The 18,110-nt window shown below is 35.8% G+C and overlaps 1 protein-coding gene across 6 annotated transcripts in view; it reads right to left on the bottom strand.

Moving 5' to 3' along the window:
• The window catches only part of Adam22 (ADAM metallopeptidase domain 22), a 195,014-nt gene that overhangs the window by 37,732 nt on the left and 139,172 nt on the right, over positions 1-18,110 (bottom strand). For all 6 annotated transcript variants that reach the window (XM_048339964.1, XM_048339959.1, XM_048339960.1 and 3 more), the window contains exons 10-20: positions 17,262-17,333; positions 16,328-16,494; positions 14,842-14,926; positions 13,788-13,878; positions 12,318-12,369; positions 10,812-10,911; positions 9,349-9,420; positions 8,899-8,991; positions 3,178-3,258; positions 1,131-1,181; positions 688-751 (exon numbers count right to left, since the gene is read on the bottom strand). In XM_048339964.1, the coding sequence (XP_048195921.1) occupies positions 688-751; positions 1,131-1,181; positions 3,178-3,258; positions 8,899-8,991; positions 9,349-9,420; positions 10,812-10,911; positions 12,318-12,369; positions 13,788-13,878; positions 14,842-14,926; positions 16,328-16,494; positions 17,262-17,333 (928 nt within the window). The remainder of the gene's footprint in view (positions 1-687; positions 752-1,130; positions 1,182-3,177; positions 3,259-8,898; positions 8,992-9,348; positions 9,421-10,811; positions 10,912-12,317; positions 12,370-13,787; positions 13,879-14,841; positions 14,927-16,327; positions 16,495-17,261; positions 17,334-18,110) is intronic.

Raw genomic sequence — 18,110 nt, 5'->3', positions numbered from 1 at the left:
TGGCTGGAGCCAAGGAGAAGAGTCATGCTGGTAGAACTGAGCACATGCCCATAAGCTGCCTGACTGGAGAGCAAGACTCCCACAGCACTGTCTTCTGTTAGACAGAAGCAAGCAGTGTAAAATGAGCATGTGTAAAGGCAGGCCATTTGGAGTTCAAGCTTAGGCTCTGCCCCTTGGTACCAGTGTGACACAGAATAAATTATTTAACCTCTTAAAAAAAAACAAAAACCAAGTCACCTATAAGTAGAAAATCTAACTAGAATTTAAGAAAGAAGAAGGTTGTGGAGGAAAAGCTACTCTCACTAAAATTGTGAGGTCTAAGTGAAAGATTCCTCTCTCTTCCATCCCCCTGTCCTTCCCTATGGATATGCAAGTTTGTCCTGAGACACTCAGTTGAGGAGCTGAAATCAGGTTTGTTCTATTTGCCAAGCTATGTAGCCTGGCTTGGGTTCAAATGCCTGGCAGCAAAGGGACTTTCTGTTTCATCCACAGGCACTTCCAACTAGCCAAGAAGTGTGGAGCTGTGTTCTCTCCAAAGGCTCTAATTTCCAGAAAAGTACTCCAGCTAAGACCTATGGTAGCTTTGAGAAGTCCCTAGACATAAATTTATTTACTTCCAATCAACTGCCCTTATGAAATCCACTGGACACCTTCTTTAAAAACAATCAAGCCACACTATTTACTTACTTTGCCCCCAGATGTATTTGCATTGTCTGTCCCTGGTTTTACATCTTCCTCCAAAGCAAATTCCCTACAATGGAAAAACAAATACCTAGGAAGGGTGCAATTACTTCCTATGGCAGACAACTGAAAAAAGACAGAATGACTAGTTAAAAAAGAGAAGGATTATGCAGATGAGGGAAAAAGACAGAAGGAGTGAGCTTTATCAAGGTATGTTGGATGCCCATATGATCATGTCAAAATGAACTGCCTCTCCCTTGTACAAATAATTGATGCTAATAAAACTATGGGAAAACAAATATATAATGCAAAATATATTATAAAAAGCCTTTTATCATCAGATCTGATTATTAAACATTTAAACTGTCCTTCTCTGTTTGATAACATTCCAGTATTTCTCTCATTCTGGTACCACAGGAAAAATCTACAGAGTAAAATGAAATTCCTACCTGAACACCATCGCATGAATATCCATCCATTTTATGAATATTAGGGGCACACTAGGAAAAGAAAACAAGCTATAAAGCAGCCAAGTACAGAACAAAGTATCAGGCTGAGCTAATAATCTCTTTAAAGTTCTGATATTTTTAAATTATGTCTGATAAACCTAGTCCCATTAACTATCTATAAATCAAAACAGAAGATCCAGAGACAGCAAGAGGAAACAACAGTTGGTGTGTTTTCCCCCAATATATGAATATACTTGTGGTAAAATATTTGCTACATAGCAGCAAATGAAAAATATTGACCACAGTAGTCTCAGTGAATGATATACTTAATAGCACTTGCTTCACACTAATACATCAATCATCAAACCAGGAAAAAAAATTCAGCACAAAATCAAGGTATACAAGAAGATAAAAGCACAGTTCAAACTGTTGCTGATACATATTTTAGAAACAAGTCAAATACTTTAACTTTCAATGTTTTGGTTTCAATTTAGAGTATGCTAAATATTAGTTTCATTTTCATTACCTTATATATTTAAAAACAGTGATAAAAAGTTTTTAATAGTTTGAGAACTTTTTTTTAAATCTTAGCATAACCATAATTTCTGAAAAAACTATGTCTCATGGTTTCTGCTTGCATGGTCAATTTTTTGTTTTTGTTTTTCAGTACTGGAAACTGAACTCATACTTCCTAGTCAGGCATCCTACCACTTTTTCCATTCGTTATTTCTTTTTTATTCTGTTGATCATGCGACTTGAACTCAGGGCCTGGGTACTGTCCTTGAACTGTCTCCACTCAAGGCTAGCCTCTACCACTTTGAGCCACAGTGCCACTTTCAGTTTTCTGGTGGTTAACTGGAGCTAAAATTCTCATGGACTTTTCTGCTGGGACTGGCTTCAAACCTTGATTCTCAGATCTCAGCTTCCTGAGTAGCTAGGAGTACAGGTGTGAACTACTGGCTCCCAGCCATTGGTTATTTTAGAGGCAGGATCTACTTTGTGCCCATGTTTGCCTGAGTTTCAATCTTCCTACTTATGCCTTCCTGTGTCACTTGGATGACAGGAGTATGGCACTACACCCAGCCAATGGTTGAGATGGAATGGTTGAGCTGTTCTTCAACTTCAGTCCTCTGATATCCACCTCCTAAATAGTGAGCAGCACAGGTTGCGTGGACATTTTCTACAGTTCACACAACCATGCAAAGTGAGGACTGATCATTGTGAAACCTGTGAACTCTCATCCATTTCCAATTTCCCCAGCAAGTTTATGTAGACAAAATGCTAGTAAACTCAAGGAAAGTGATTAATGGTTGAGGTGAGATAGTGATATCAGATAAGTAAGTCAAGAGAAAGAAAAAAATCCTCTCTTGAGACCAAGAACTCTCCAGGTCTATCTATACACTTCAGCTGACTCTTGATTCAGCCAGATGAAGCGAGTCTGTTTCTTCTTTACTAAGTGGAGAAAAAGAAAATGCCTTTGAGCCAAGGGTGATGGGACACACTTGTAATCCCACCCCTTGGGAGGGAGAGGCAGGAGAATTAAGTTGGAGACCAGCTTGATCTACACAGTAAATCCATGTCTAAAAGAATCCATGTCTAAAAATAACAGCTAAGGGCTGGCAATATAGCATATATGTACATATGAATATATGTATATATATATTTATTTATTAGTGGGAAACCATTTGCTTAGGAGGCAAAAGATTCCAATCCATAGGAAAGAAAAGAAGCAAAGGAAGAAAGGGAAGAACAAGAAGGAAAGAACTAAAGGAAAGAACATAAAAAAGAAAAGAAAATATATTTAAGGTATAAATGCAGTCTGAGTTTTGTTTATCAACACAAAATTACGCTGAGCATCTGTTTGAGCTTTGACTTTTAAAACTTAAATTCATGAAAAATAAAAAGATAGTGAGAAATGAGAGATGATGTGAAAGAGGTGCATCTTGTCCATTTACACTTCTCCCGGTGGGAAAGTGGGGAGGGTCAGTACACTAAATATATCCCCAGTTTTTCTAATGGGATTTAGAGTGAACATTCTGGAAATTACCTGGCTTGAATTTCCTGAGCATGTTTCACGAATATCACAATCATTCACCGCTTCTCGGCATACAGTCCCCATAGGCTGAAACTAAAATAAGCAAAAATCAATTTGTAAATCTCTAGAAGGATCAAAACTCTATCCAAAAACAAGCAAAGTGGAAATCATTTGAACAGGAATACCTTAAACTATGTTAAGATGAGAATCTGCAAAAGCTACCATTATTGAACAAGTGCTGCTTTAATATTTTTAAGAGACAGTTTGTCATATCCAAAGAAATGTTCCTAGACACCATCTCCTGCTATAGTAGGGTAGTGCTTGAGAGCACTAGCCACAAGATGACAAATTAGTCCAAGTGCTAGCAATTCCCCATGTTATTTCTGAAGTGCTGTCTTGTTAGTTTTGTTTTTGAAGGGCCTTGGACTTACTAGGCTAGCAGTCCACTGCTGCTAGGTCACTTGCCAGCCCTAATTCTCTAACTTTTTCTACTGATTAACTTTGGGATTTAGGACTTCATTCTTACTGACACCTTTATCACACAATTTATTTTCCTCTTATCTGCTAAGTATTCAAAAGTTATATTAGGATATAAATTAGAAAAGTTAGGTTTTCTAGCAGAGCTAGTTAATCCCAAGCTTTCTCTTCCCTTCTCCCAGCCTCATGTTACATAGTCTCAAATCTTGGTCTTCAAATCTTGGTCTTCGACTCTATTTGAATATACCTATTATTTAGGCCCAATTATGGGACTTTAAGGTTCTTAAAATTTTTTTGTTTTTGGTCACCTCAAATACTTCTTTTATATATACAGTTGTACAAATAAATATTTAACCCCATCCTATTTCTAAATTACAAGAGTCTTCAATGTGACAAAACAGAATAGTACCATGCTGCTCTTTCTCCTTTCCTTTTCTCTATTCAAAATGCTCACATTTGGGACTGGACCAATTTATACTTTATCTCTGCTCACACAAACATACACAGTATTGGGCACACACACATATGTATATGTATATATATATTCTATATTAGTTTCTCTCATAATCCCTAGGTATTTGAATCTCCTGCTGCTCTCATGTGTGAGCCCTCTGCCAATTCCTCTAGGATTTGAAATTTTAATAGATCTGAGTAAGATATGTATTCATTCATTCATTCCAGTATTTTCTAAGCATTTTTACTATGCCATGTGCTATTTGAGTCCTTGAAGACTCAATGGAGAACAAAATACAAGAATATTGCTCATGGGGCTGGGGATATGGCCTAGTGGCAAGAGTGCTTGCCTCGTATACATGAGGCCCTGGGTTCGACTCCCCAGCACCACATATACAGAAAAATGGCCAGAAGTGGCGCTGTGACAAAAGTGGCTGAGTGCTAGCCTTGAGCAAAAAGAAGCCAGGGACAGTGCTCAGGTCCTGAGTCTAAGCCCCAGGACTGGCCAAAAAAAAAAAAAAAAAAAAAAAAAAACCCAAAAACCAAACAACCCTATAATCCAGAAATTCATATGGAACAATAAAAGACCTAGAATAGCAAAAACAATCCTAAGCAGAAAGAACAGTGCTGGGGGAATTACAATACCAAACTTCAAACTGTATTATAAAGCTATAGTAATAAAAACAGCTGGGTACTGGCACCAGAACAGGCCTGAAGACCAATGGGACAGAATTGAAGACCCAGAAATGAACCCACAAAACTATGCCTACTTAATCTTTCATAAAATAGCTAAAAAAATAGTCTGGAAGAAAGATAGCCTCTTTAACAAATGGTGTTGCCAAAACTGGTTCAACACATGCAACAAACTAAAACTAGATCCTTATATATCACCCTGCACCCAAATCAATTCCAAATGGATTAAAGACCTTGAAATTAAAACAGATACCCTGAAAACACTAAAGGAAGGAGTAGGACAAACACTTGGGCTCCTTGGCACAGGATGGAACTTCCTTAACACAGACCCAGAAATGCGACAAATCAAAGAATGGATGGACAAATGGGACTGCATCAAACTGCAGAGCTTCTGCAGGGCAAAGGACATAGCTCACAAGATAAAAAGAAAGCCCACAGATTGGGAAAAGATCTTTACCGGCCATACAATGGACAAAGGCCTCATATCTAAAATATATGCAGAACTAAAAAAATTACCTTCCTCCAAAACAAAACCGCAAAGAACCAATAGGCCCCTCATCAAGTGGGCTAAAGACTTAAAAAGAGACTTCTCTGAAGAGGAAATGAGAATGGCCAAGAGACATATGAAAAAGTGCTCTACATTATTGGCCATAAAAGAAATGCAAATCAAAACAACATTGAGATTCCATCTCACCCCAGTAAGAATGTCCTATACCAAGAAAACTAACAATAACAAATGTTGGAGGGGATGTGGCCAAAAGGGAACCCTACTTCATTGTTGGTGGGAATGTAAACTGGTTCAGTCACTCTGGCAAGCAGTATGGAGATTCCTCAGAAGGCCAAACGTAGAGCTCCCCTATGACCTAGCAGGCCCACTTTTGGGCATCTACCCAAAAGACCACAAACAAGAACACACTAAAGCCACCAAGCACAACAATGTTCATCGCAGCACAATTTGTCATAGCTAGAATTTGGAACCAACCCAGATGCCCCTGAGTAGACGAATGGATCAGGAAAATGTGGTACATATACACAATGGAATTTTATGCCTCTATCAGAAAGAATAACATTGCCCCATTCATAAGGAAATGGAAGGACTTGAAAAAATTATACTAAGTGAATTGATCCAGACCCAAAGAAACATGGACTCTATGGTTTCCCTCATTGGGAATAATTAGCACAGGTTTAGGCTAGTCACAGCAGAGGACCACAAGAGCCTAATTAGCTAATTATGCCCTTATGAATGCATAAGATGACGCTAACTGAAATGAACTCCATGTTATGGAAATGAGTGTTATATCATTTTTGTAATTACTTTCAACATGCAATGTGAAACCGTAGCTTCTATTATTGATGATCCTCTTGTATCTCCTTCCTGTGGTTGTACCTACATTATCACTGTATCTTATCTGAGTACATTGGAAACTGTGTATACTGGTATTAGAACTAGGAAAGGGAAAGGGAATACCAAAATCGAGAGACACAGGATAAAAAGACAAACGACTACAAAAGCAATACTTGCAAAACTGTTTAGTGTAAATCAACTGAACAACTCATGGGGGGAAAGGGAAAGGGGGAGGGGGGAATGAGGGAGGAGGTAACAGTACAAGAAATGTATCCAATGCCTAACGTATGAAACTGTAACCTCTCTGTACATCAGTTTGACAGTAAAAATTTTTTAAAAAAGAATCTTACTCACAAGCAACTTGTATTTTGATGGGATATATGGGACATGAAAATAAGGAATAATCAAAATAATTGCACATTTTTGGTTTTAGAATATCTAAAGCAGAGCTGGGTACTGTCCCTGAACTGTCTCAACTCTACCAACTTTGAGCCACAAGGCCACTTTTGGTTTTCTGGTGGCTAATCGCTAGATTTGATACAAAATTTAAAGTTTTATATGTAAATTTTATGTATAAATTTTAAGGATTTTCAGAACATGTGTGTTAGGACACAGGAAGACATAAACTGACCAAAAATCATTACTAGAATTTATAATGGGAAGAAGAAAATAAGAAGTAAGCAAGCAGTATTGTAGAGCAAGAGTCCAAACTATGGCCTAGAAGCAAAACTGGCTGTCTGCCTCTCTTCATAAATCCAAATCCTTGGAACATGGCCATACACTTTTATTTCTGTATTTTCTATGGCTGCCTTAGAAAGCAAAGCTGAGTAAGTGAGACAGATATTTTCTTGTCCATCAAGGCTAAAGTATTTTCTGAGCAACTATTTTTTTCAGAAAATATCTGCTAACCATTGGCTAATGAATATGTTATTATAAATATATAGAAAATAGGGATACATACAACTTCTCATCTCATAATTCCCATCCTCCATCCACTGCTCAGCCCCTGATTCCACTAGAAATCCAGGACTGGGGATGAGGAGGAGAGGAAGTGGTGAAAATAATTGGCTGGTTGGTAATTTATTTTGCAGGGAAGTAATCATGCCATTTTACTCTATGTATTTAAATTTCAATTATTTTGAACTTGTTTCTCCACACAAATTCTAATTCCTTAAGTCAAAGAAAAATGTTGTAATTGCACATGCACTATAGAAAGGAGAACTTAAAACCATTAGGTTTAAGATAAAAGGTTTTAGATCCCCTGCTCTGGTATTTGAAGATACTGACAGAATAAGCAGGTATGGTAGCTAAAATAAAAGCTTGTCTATTTCACATTTGGTTTAATCTGCCTTTTGGGTTTCTATAGAGTGAGAGAATGCTTTCAGAGATCTCTGCCAGTGCCTGACTGTCTTAAAAATCTGCCAGAAGACACAGTGGTAAAATAGATAGCAAAAATTACTGCCAGCAAATCTGGAATGTAATTACACAGTTATTCTTTCTAGCTGAGTGAGCTTTGGCAGCTATTTAATTTCTTTGGGACTGGGATCGCTCAGTTGTAAAAGTTGGAATAGTAGTGTCTTTCCCAAAAGTGTGCTTGGGAATATTCTCTAAGACAAAAGTCTCATTGGGGCTGATTTGTTCCCCTAAGGAGGCATTTGGAAATGAATGGAAACAGTTTTGGTTATCACCACTGTGACAGTTGCTTCTAGAATCTAATGGGCAGAATCCCCAGATGCTGCTAAATATCCTACCATTCTCAAGATAAACCATCACAACAAAGAATTATTCATCCAAGACTGCCAATAGTGCCAGATTGAAAAATACACATATAAAATGATAGAAATTAAAAGTGCTTAGCATATTCACAGGTACAAAGTGGACACTTCTATGACAATTTCATCTCCTAATCCTTCTTTAACTCATGAAAGCTATTCAGTGAGAAAATTATCATAGAGAATGCTGGGTATATTTACTCATCCACTGAACAAATATGTAGTGAGAACCTACCCTGATTACTGCGTAAATGTCTAGCTCAGCTCATAAAACGTACCCAGTAGAGACAGACAAGACATTAAGCTTCAGAAATATGAAGCCTATGATATTAAATATGGTATCAAATATTATGTGAGAAAATAAAAAATCTGATTTCTTAGGGAAAATAAAGAAAATAGTTGAAGTAAGCTTCAAAAAACTGTTAGTCTTAAAGTAAAGGATACATCCTCAAAGCTAGGTTATCAGGATGCTGTGTTGGGAAGATGCAATAAGACAAAATGTGTAAAGACACATTCTTAACTCTCATGCCAACAAAATATGCAAGACTTGGATGGTCATATCCAAAGCATTTTTCTCATGTCCTTCCTTCCTCAACAGTGAATGCAAGAGATCCACCAAACAGAGAAACAAGAATAAAACAATATATGGTGTGCTTTCTTGGCATTGAGAAGAAAGGAAATGTTGTTGGAAGCAATTTCATTTCACACACTTGTATTCTTCAGGGAGGCAGGATGAAGAGGATAGACTGAGGATTGCCCAGGGTCCAGGATCCACTTACTTGGTATACAATCTAGGATAACGTATTTTTAGGCAGGAATGACGATGGTAACTGTGCTTCACATGAATTTATGAGGCTCTTATGTAAACTTGGCATTTAGTCATTTACTATGTCATAGACAAGATTATTAGATCACATTTACATTCATTAATATTTTTAAATCACATATGTCCTCTGTCTTTCTGTCCTTGAGTCAAAAATCAGAATTATTTACCTTGCACTTTTTACAGCAGAGCCCATCACTGCACTGGGAGTCCTGGGTCAAGGTACATTTCTTACAGCACTCTGCTCCTTCGAGGATGCATTCCTAAATAATACAAACAGTTGCAAAACATCAGAGAATGACCATCATTTTTCTTTCTTTCCTTTCCCTTCCTTTATTTTTCTTTTCATTTCTTTTCTTTTTCCAACACACAAGGACTATTTATTGAGGAAGAGTGAAAGGCACAGACCTTCCTGCAGCATTGGCGGTTGTGCCTCCGGCCATAGTTTTCCTAAAAGGCTATGTTTTAAAAGCAAATGTACAAACTCACAAAAATACTCTTCCATCCACAAATCCTATAAAATTTCCAGGAATAACTCTTGCTGTGTATAGGTCAGTGTGACGACCCCGAATGATATTAAGTTACCTTAAAAAAAATCCTCCAAACTACCAAAGACTTACTGCAGGGGTCCCGCAGTCACACTCTTCTCCAGTTTCAATGAAGCCATTGCCACATTCAGGGGGATCAAGAAGCTGTGGAAAGGAAACCAAAAATGGATCAAAAATACACAAAACACAACAGCAAAGATTTTTTGATGCTCCCATATGCCATACCTGTATATTTCACTTACCTCAAATGGGAAAGCGATTAGAAGTATCTTCTTCCATTTCCATTTTATAGTACATGTATATGTATGTGTGTGTTTGTGTGTGTATGCTTGCATAGATTTACATATTTAACAAGTAGAGTCTCCAAATAAATAAATGTCTCCAAAATAAAAAAATAAGGTAGCCACTAACTAAAACCATAAAATTACATGTCAGTCAGAAAATGAGAGTTGGAGTTCAAAATGCTAAAGTTAAAATCTCGGTATATGTGAGGTTTTGGGTTCATTTCCCCAAAGTAAATTAAAATAAAATCTTGACACAATTAGCTGTAACATTTCGAAATTTTATTATTTCTTTTTTTTGACAGTACTAAAATTTGAACTCAGGACTTCATATGTATTCTGCTGACACTATACCACCTGAGCCATGTCTCCAGCAGAAATTTTTGCTGGTTACTTTAGAAATGGAGTCTCATGTACTCTTTTCTACCAGGCTGACTCTGAACCACAGTCGTCTGTATCTCAGCCTCCTGAGTAGCTAGGATTAGAGAGGTGAACTATTGGTGTTTGGTAAGCCTTTACTATCTTATACAAGAATAACAGTATTAGCTGTCTACCTAATTAATTAGCTAGCCAAACATGTTGTGAGAATCAAGTTTACTCATCTGTGAAAAGTGGTTTATTAACTCATCTTCTTCCTAAGGTTATTTTATTGACAAGAAAGGTATTACAATAAGTAATATATTCACTGATTATCATAAACATACCCCTTACCATAAATACAGCTTTATATAGAGAGAACTATGGTAACTTGTCCCAGACCTTAACATAAGTTTTAACCTATCTGAGAGTGTATTTTTTAGTTTTATTTTTTAGTTTTATTATTTAGTTTTATTTATTTATTTTATTCTCCATAAATTTTAGTATCTTTTGGATAAAATGTACCCGATGATAAGCAAAATGATTAATAATAAATAATTGCTATTAGCTGAAAGTTAACCAGTTTTCAGATTACAGAACGGCAATGTTATGCACATCTATAAAGGAACCCATGCCTCCTACATACACACTTTTCTAACTAATAGGATATATACATATATAAAGAAAACAACAGCAGCAGCGACAAATAAATATGCATTTCTATCTTCTTTCTATTGCTAGCAGCTCAAATGCTCCATATTAATGTTGGCTTTGAAAATGTAAATATTTAGCCTAACTAGAATATGCATTTCCCACTGAAAGATCCAGTGGTGCAATTTTGTTTTTATAATGCTGTAGAAATATTAATGATTAAGAATTCTTGGTTACATTTGTTACCTTAGAAGGTTTGTTGAACAGACAGGCACCACCTCCACTATTCAGGAAGTCATGGTACTCTTCGATATTACACTGGGTGAACTTTTTGGGGAGATAATAACTGTGGGAGAGCAGAAAATCAACATGTGTGTACAATATTTGCTTATGTTTATTAGTCTTAAAATTGATCATTGTTAGACAGTTTTCTTTAAAATGAAAAATTAATTCTACTCAGGTTTTATATTCATATTCAATCATTACATTTATAAGTTCTTCCTTTGAGGCCTACAGTAGTGATTATGAGTTGTTTATTATTTACATCCACATCCCAAAGAAACACAAGCAGGTAAAATAGTACCTACAATTTAAATCTAAGAAATAGAAAATTTTTATTTCATAATGGGTCTTAAATATTAAAACTAGGCTGCAAACCAAACAGCAGAGTTTGGATGCAGCATTCCAAATAAAACTCTGGTATTTTATTTCCTTTACTCCATTTCCTAAAAAGATGTAAGCCTTATTCTTTTCTAGTGTGTGTGGGGGGCTTGAACTCAGGGCCTGGGCTGTGTCTCTGAGCCAATTTTGCTCAAGGCTAGTGCTCTAAAACTTTGAGCCACAGCTCCACATCCAAGTTTTGAGTGATTAATTGGAGATAAGAGTCTCATGGACTTTTCTGTACAGGCTGGCTTTGAGCCTCAGTCTTCACATCTCAGCCTCCTGAGTAGCTAGGATTACAGGCTCATAAGCCACCGGTGCCCAGCTGTAAACCTTATTCCTAATTTCAAAATTAACTTCACATATTACTTCTTTTTCTCTCTTCAATGCCTGATACCCACATGTTATTCTTAACACCTTCCCTTCTAATTTATCCACGTCCTTGCAAGATTACTCAATACAAACAGCCCTGTTTATGCTTTTGATCAAAACCTAAGCTTCCTACAATGAAAGTACAAATTCACTAGCTCACAGTGTAGAACCCTTTGAAGTCAAAATCTTGGTTGACTTCTGCTATGTGACGATACGGTAAAGATTACAGCCCAATATGGATTCCAGCCCACTGTGCTTTGGGGAGTTCAGTGTTTTTGCCCTACTCCTAGAAACTCATTCTCCCAAAGAGAAATCCGTATCTCCATCCATCCATCCATCCATCTATCAACTATCTATCTGTCTGTCTGTCTGTCTGTCTTATCTATCTGTATCTCCTTATCCTTACTTTTTATAACCACATTTGAATTCCGATAACTTCAACACATTGTACGTAAACCATAAATAATCAATAACAGCATTGTTTCCCATTCTATTGCTAACCTAGATTCAAGACTGAAAACTTTCTGAACTTAAGTAACTTAATTGACATTAAATGTCACAGGCTGTTTTGTGAAGTATTTTAATATACAGTACCCTTAAGAATATTTGCTTCTGATTTCTCCCATGTGTGAGGTTCCACATACTAAAGGAGTGTCATATTCCTAAGAAGAGAAACAGCTCAACAGGTAGAGTTATTATTTTTGAATAGAGGTGGCTCACCCAGTATCTCCCATGATGCATCCAGACCAGGTGTCTTCACATTTACACTCACCTACAAGAGAACAAAGCACCTTTTCATATACTGAATACCACTGCATTTAAGTAGAGGGTTTGTTTTTTCTTTTAATAACCTTCACCTTATATTTTAAATATTTTCTAAAAAGCAATAGCTGATTTCTTAGCCTGCTAAACATGGAGATTTTTATGCAATATATAAATAACAAAAATGTACCCTGACGCCATCAAGGTTATGTAATTTTTACTTAAACTTCAGCAGCTTAACAATGGACATATTTTTAAATGGTGCACTTACAATGGCTCACATAAAAAGCCAATCAAATGTCAATGAAATAGTAAAGGATGTCAATTTCATAAGACTGGGAAAATGATTTTAATTACTTGCCTATTTTCAAAAGCCTTGACACCAAGGCCTTTCTAATACAGGGCAGTGTATGCATTAATTCAGCCGAAGGCCCTCAAACCCAGGAAGAGCTGGGTTTGCCACTCATTTATATGTATATCTTGGAGACAATACTCTTTTGAAGATCTAATCAATTCATCTGTAAAGTAGGGCTAAAAATTGATATTTTCTAGAATTATCTTGACATTTAAGAGAGCAGATGTAGATAACAGGGTATTTAGTCACATAGCAAATAATGATTACCCAATAAATGGTAAACCTTATTATTATAGTACCAGACCTTATTTATAATACTTATTACTAAGATAATAAATATGGTTATAATCAAATTGTTACTAAAAATACACCATATTGGACAACTCATAGTGACATAATTTTATCTACATAGAAAAGAGACATTCTTACAGATGCTAAACCTAGCACATTCAACTTCATGATTATATTAATCCCTTCATCATGACTGGTCCTGACGAGGACAATCTATGTGGCCATACTTGTAGCTTTTCCTAATAAGCCACAATTAAGCACTGTGTGAAACCTACACACCTAGGACTCTCTAATAGAGCATTTCAAATTGCCCAAATGAGTTTATTTTACCCCTTCTTATGTTAAATTCAGCTCTAATCCATCAGTGACTTTTAATGTTTTTTATAGAGAGAAAACCTTTTTTTTTATTTTTTATTTTTTTTATTTTTGGCCAGTCCTGGGCCTTGGACTCAGGGCCTGAGCACTGTCCCTGGCTTCCTTTTGCTCAAGGCTAGCACTCTGCCACTTGAGCCACAGCGCCACTTCTGGCCGTTTTCTGTATATGTGGTGCTGGGGAATAGAACCCAGGGCCTCATGTATACGAGGCAGGCTCTCTTGCCACTAGGCCATATCCCCAGCCCCGAGAGAAAAACTTTTGAAAGCAACATTTTGTGTCAAGACTTGTTTACCTTCCATTATCACCTCTGCTCTCCTAATCAAGCAATTTAATCACAGAATCTCATTGTACAAAATATATTACCACTAGTCTACTTTAAATACAAATAAACCACACTCAAACTTACCACTCGCTAATTTTCTTTTGTCTGAGATAATACCAATGTTATGGGCTAATGACTGGGCAAGTGTAACTGCCATCAAATCGGTTTTCCCAAACTGAAAAACAAAAAAGCAAAAATAAGATATATGTAAATGAAATTGTTTTCCATTCAAGATGAGCCATCAAAAAATGTCACAATGGAATTGAAGAGTAATTTCTAATCGCTTTCTTTAGCAGAGTCTAAACTCCATATAACATGTTCATTTGGAAAAAAGTAATAAGAAATGTATTCAGTTTGTTTGGGTCTTACAGGAAAGACCAGAAAATCATCAATTTTTGAGTTTGGAAATTTAAATATAATTCCTAAAGTTTACTAGGTTGTATTACTAAAAAAAAAAAAAACTTAGCACTTGTATGATACAAAATAAAAATAAATCTGTAGAAATTATTTGAATGTGTTTTACTTTATGTGTTCATGTGCTCTCCTGAAATTTCCCTAAAATAAAATAAAAACTAGTCTTAGAAAACAAACACAATAGAAAACAGGAAATAGTGGTAGTATGGACCAATAAAAATTTAAAAATAAAACCAGAGGTTTTTTTCAATATGCAACCTTCAAAAGATTTAAGTATTTTTATTTCAGAAAATACCCATCAAATTCAGTCTGTTAGGGGTAAAGAGAACTATCCTTCTTATATTCTCCCAAAATTTGTCAAAGACAGAGAAAAGAAAAGATTCATTCTCTTGCTAGTCAGAAACCCAATGATTCAGGGAATTAAGAAAATCTCTATAAAATCATTCAGTCATAAATAGGACCTTATGTTCAATAAAAGTTAAGGTAAATACTATATATAATCAATAAATTGCTTAGTCTATATATTATTCTAAATAGTATATAAGAAAGTTTTATTTTCTGTTACCGCCTATTCTACTCTGGTCATGTACAGTAATGACATTGACTGCTAATAAGAGAGGTTAACCTTTGGGGTCTGTATACTACTGGGCATTTATCTTTGAAATATTAGGAAAACATTTTCAGCCATCATACCACTTTGTATTGTACAGATGTTCACACCTACTTCATTCACGCCTCCTCCTTTCAGCAACGAGCAAATCCCACCAATATAAGCTGCCCCGCTCCGGCTACTCTCAAATTGACTTCCCCTTTTAGAAAAGGAAATGAAAAAATGCTTACTGCTTACATCTCAACCATCCAATCACTTCTCATTATTAATTTACCACATTTATTTTCTCAGTGCACACAAGTTTCCTGCAGGTATATTTCCCCAGGCAATGTGAAACCAGTTTACATACCCAAAGAAAAAGATTTCTGAGGGATGTTTCCTCACATGATCAGTAACTATCTTAAATTGAAGTACACCGATTTTTTGTAATTGCAGATATAGTGCACTCTAAGAATACAAATCACTTTTGTAATACTTCTGCCCAAAATATATCATTTAAATCTCATAATAGGAAACCATCACACATGCCCATGATGAAGAGACGTCCATAAAATACCTGATCTATGCTTTAGAAAAGCACTAAGCTCAAAATAGACAAAAGTGAAGATCTTTCAGCTTCAAGACTAAAGGATCATGATAATTGAACACAATGTCTGATGCTGGACCGTATGCTGAGTGGGAGAGAATTTGCTATAAAAAGATATTAAGACAATTGGTGAATTTGAATGTGACTGTAAATTATGTAAAAGGATTACATTAATGTTCAATTTTCTAATTTTAATATGTTATATAAGAGAAAGTATTCTTAGAGAATACATTGAAATGTGAAAGTATTTAATAGTACATGCTTAGTGTTTCCAAATTATGCTTGAAAGTTCAAGACAAAAAAAAACGATAGACAAGGGAAGAAAGAAGATAGAAATCATAAAACAAATGAGAAAAATGTAAAATAATTTATGAATCTAGGTGAAGAGCATGTATAATTCCTTTGTTATATTCTTGCAACTTTTCTTTTAAATTATGTAAAAATTAAAAGTTACCCTTAACTATGCATTCTACTTTCTAATTATAGCTACGTTCAAAAGCTCTGAGTTTGGTGGTAGGTTTTATTAAATGTTATCATATATATTTTGCTAGCATAAATATTTTGCTATTACATGAAATATAACACATATAGAAGCATAAATATAGGAATGCAAGAGTGATCAAAAACAAAATGATTAACTTCAGGAATTTAGTTCTTACCTTAGAAAAAAGACAGAGAAAATTTCAGCATTTAAAAGGCAGCAATTTTAAAGAATATGAATTAATCAGTTGCTATGAACATTATTAGCACAGACAGCAGTTTTACTGTTTGTCCTGATTGTCTCTTTTAAAATTAAAAAAATAAATATACAATGATAAAAATAACTTAAAATTAAGTCCCTTAAATTTGCATGAAAATTTCAATGCACTATAAACTTTTTAAACTTCTTCCAAATGTTCTGCTACGTCAAATATTAATTGTATTATTTAGGACATCTCAGTCACAAGTAACAGAACATCCAACAAGGAGAAACAACAACAAAAATGGTAGTGAATCATTACAAAAATTACGTACGAAAAAAGATGAACTGCATCACTTTTCTCTTTGATAAAATCCCTCCTGTATTTCATAAACTCACGTAGGGTGATCAATGGGTTTTCAGATATGGCAAACTTGTTGTCAGCTGCCCAAGTTTCCATGGCAACCAGTACTATCCTGGTCTTCAGTTGGTCTTTATATATCTGGTATATTAACAAAATGAACACACCAGCTGTACATGTGGTAAAATCAAATAGTTTACAAATCACACTATAAAACTAGCTTCATAGAAATGCTGTGGGTTGTTGTTTTTAAGAGACTTATTCTTCTAATGTTCATGGATTTTCCTTAAGGAATAGAGACTCATATTACACACTGAGTACTACTCAAAGCAAAGTCACTTTTGGAAACTAAAGATTCCTTTTAAATAAATACTAAGGATTTCCCTGGGGGACCCCCCCCCGCCCCCGCCTCCTCTTTTATTTTTGGTCCCCTAAACAAAATAGCTCATTCGACCTTGAGGTTTTTCTCTAAGGCAAGGAATGCTATACAGCCTGACTGGCTCCATTAAGCCCACGAGGAAAGCCCCGGAACTGCATCATGCAGGCAGGAGGTGGAAGGAGACACAGAGGGTTTCTTAGTGGTCTCACTGATGCAGCAGATTCACAACTGCTTTAATATTTCTCTGTCCATTTAAAAAATTATACTGAACATCTTTGCTAGGGTCTATGAGTAATCTTTGTCTTTCACAGCATGAAAACATAGGAAGGAATACTGGCAGACATGTGAGTAACTTCAGCAATTTCTTCTTCCCTGACAGAGACCAAAGTGAAGTCTATGGCAAGGTCATAAGAAACTTTCATCTTAGTTGAAGTACAACTTAGAGCAATAAAAATAACAATATGACCCGTTCTCTTAGTAATTCAGATTTCCAAAACCTAGGACAAAATTGAACCAGGTTGATACTTACTAAATCTGCCATGTTCACCACAGATTTCGCATAGGTATTGGTATGTACAATGGAAAGTCGATGTTTTTTAAACTGAGAGAAAAAGAAAACAGGTAAAGGACTTTCAACATAATGAAAAACATCTCAGCCAAAAAAATGGTGTACGAGAAACATGCCTAAGGCTTTCTGAAAAAAGTCACAGTTGAGATCTACTCTGATCTGTGGTCCAAATAAGTGCTCTTGAAATCTTGAGCCTCAGTGTATTCATTTGTGGAATTAAAAACAAAACAAAACAAACAAATCCCTTACTCCAAGAGGTGGGGCTACTGCACAGATGGGGCAATTAGTTCAAGCAGGAGAACATCTCCCCCAAAAAGTAAAAAGAAACTTTGCCTTCTATTTCTTTCATGGGGGTTTGGTATTGTTATTCAAAATGATCAAACATACACAAATGTCTGTGAATTTCAAGACATAGAAATCTATAGATCAAATGTGAACCCACCTAATTGCTTAAGAATTTACAAATTCTATATATCTAAGACTTTTCTGTAAGAAGAAAGCCTGGTTTTTGCCTTCTTTTAAAAGTAACTAGGCATGATGGCACAAGCCTGTAATTCTAGCACTCAGAATGCTGAGGCACAAGAATGACAAGCTTGAGCCCAAGCTGGGCTACATGGAGAGATCTTGTCTCACAACAAAAGCCTCACACAGTACAACTATAAAGCGTACGGCTCTCCCTTTTGAACTAAGCCTTACTTCTCTCTATTGTCTTACATTTGGTTCCAGTCACTTGTAATATCTGTATTTAGATGTATACAGAACACTTGAGACCTCAGGGTATTCATTTGTAAAATGAAGTAAATACAATTC

The sequence above is a fragment of the Perognathus longimembris genome, chromosome 2 (assembly GCF_023159225.1).
Source record: "Perognathus longimembris pacificus isolate PPM17 chromosome 2, ASM2315922v1, whole genome shotgun sequence".
NCBI classification, from domain to species: domain Eukaryota; kingdom Metazoa; phylum Chordata; class Mammalia; order Rodentia; family Heteromyidae; genus Perognathus; species Perognathus longimembris.
Note: the sequence above shows the minus strand (reverse complement) of the source record. Positions and strands in the feature narration are given on the sequence as shown.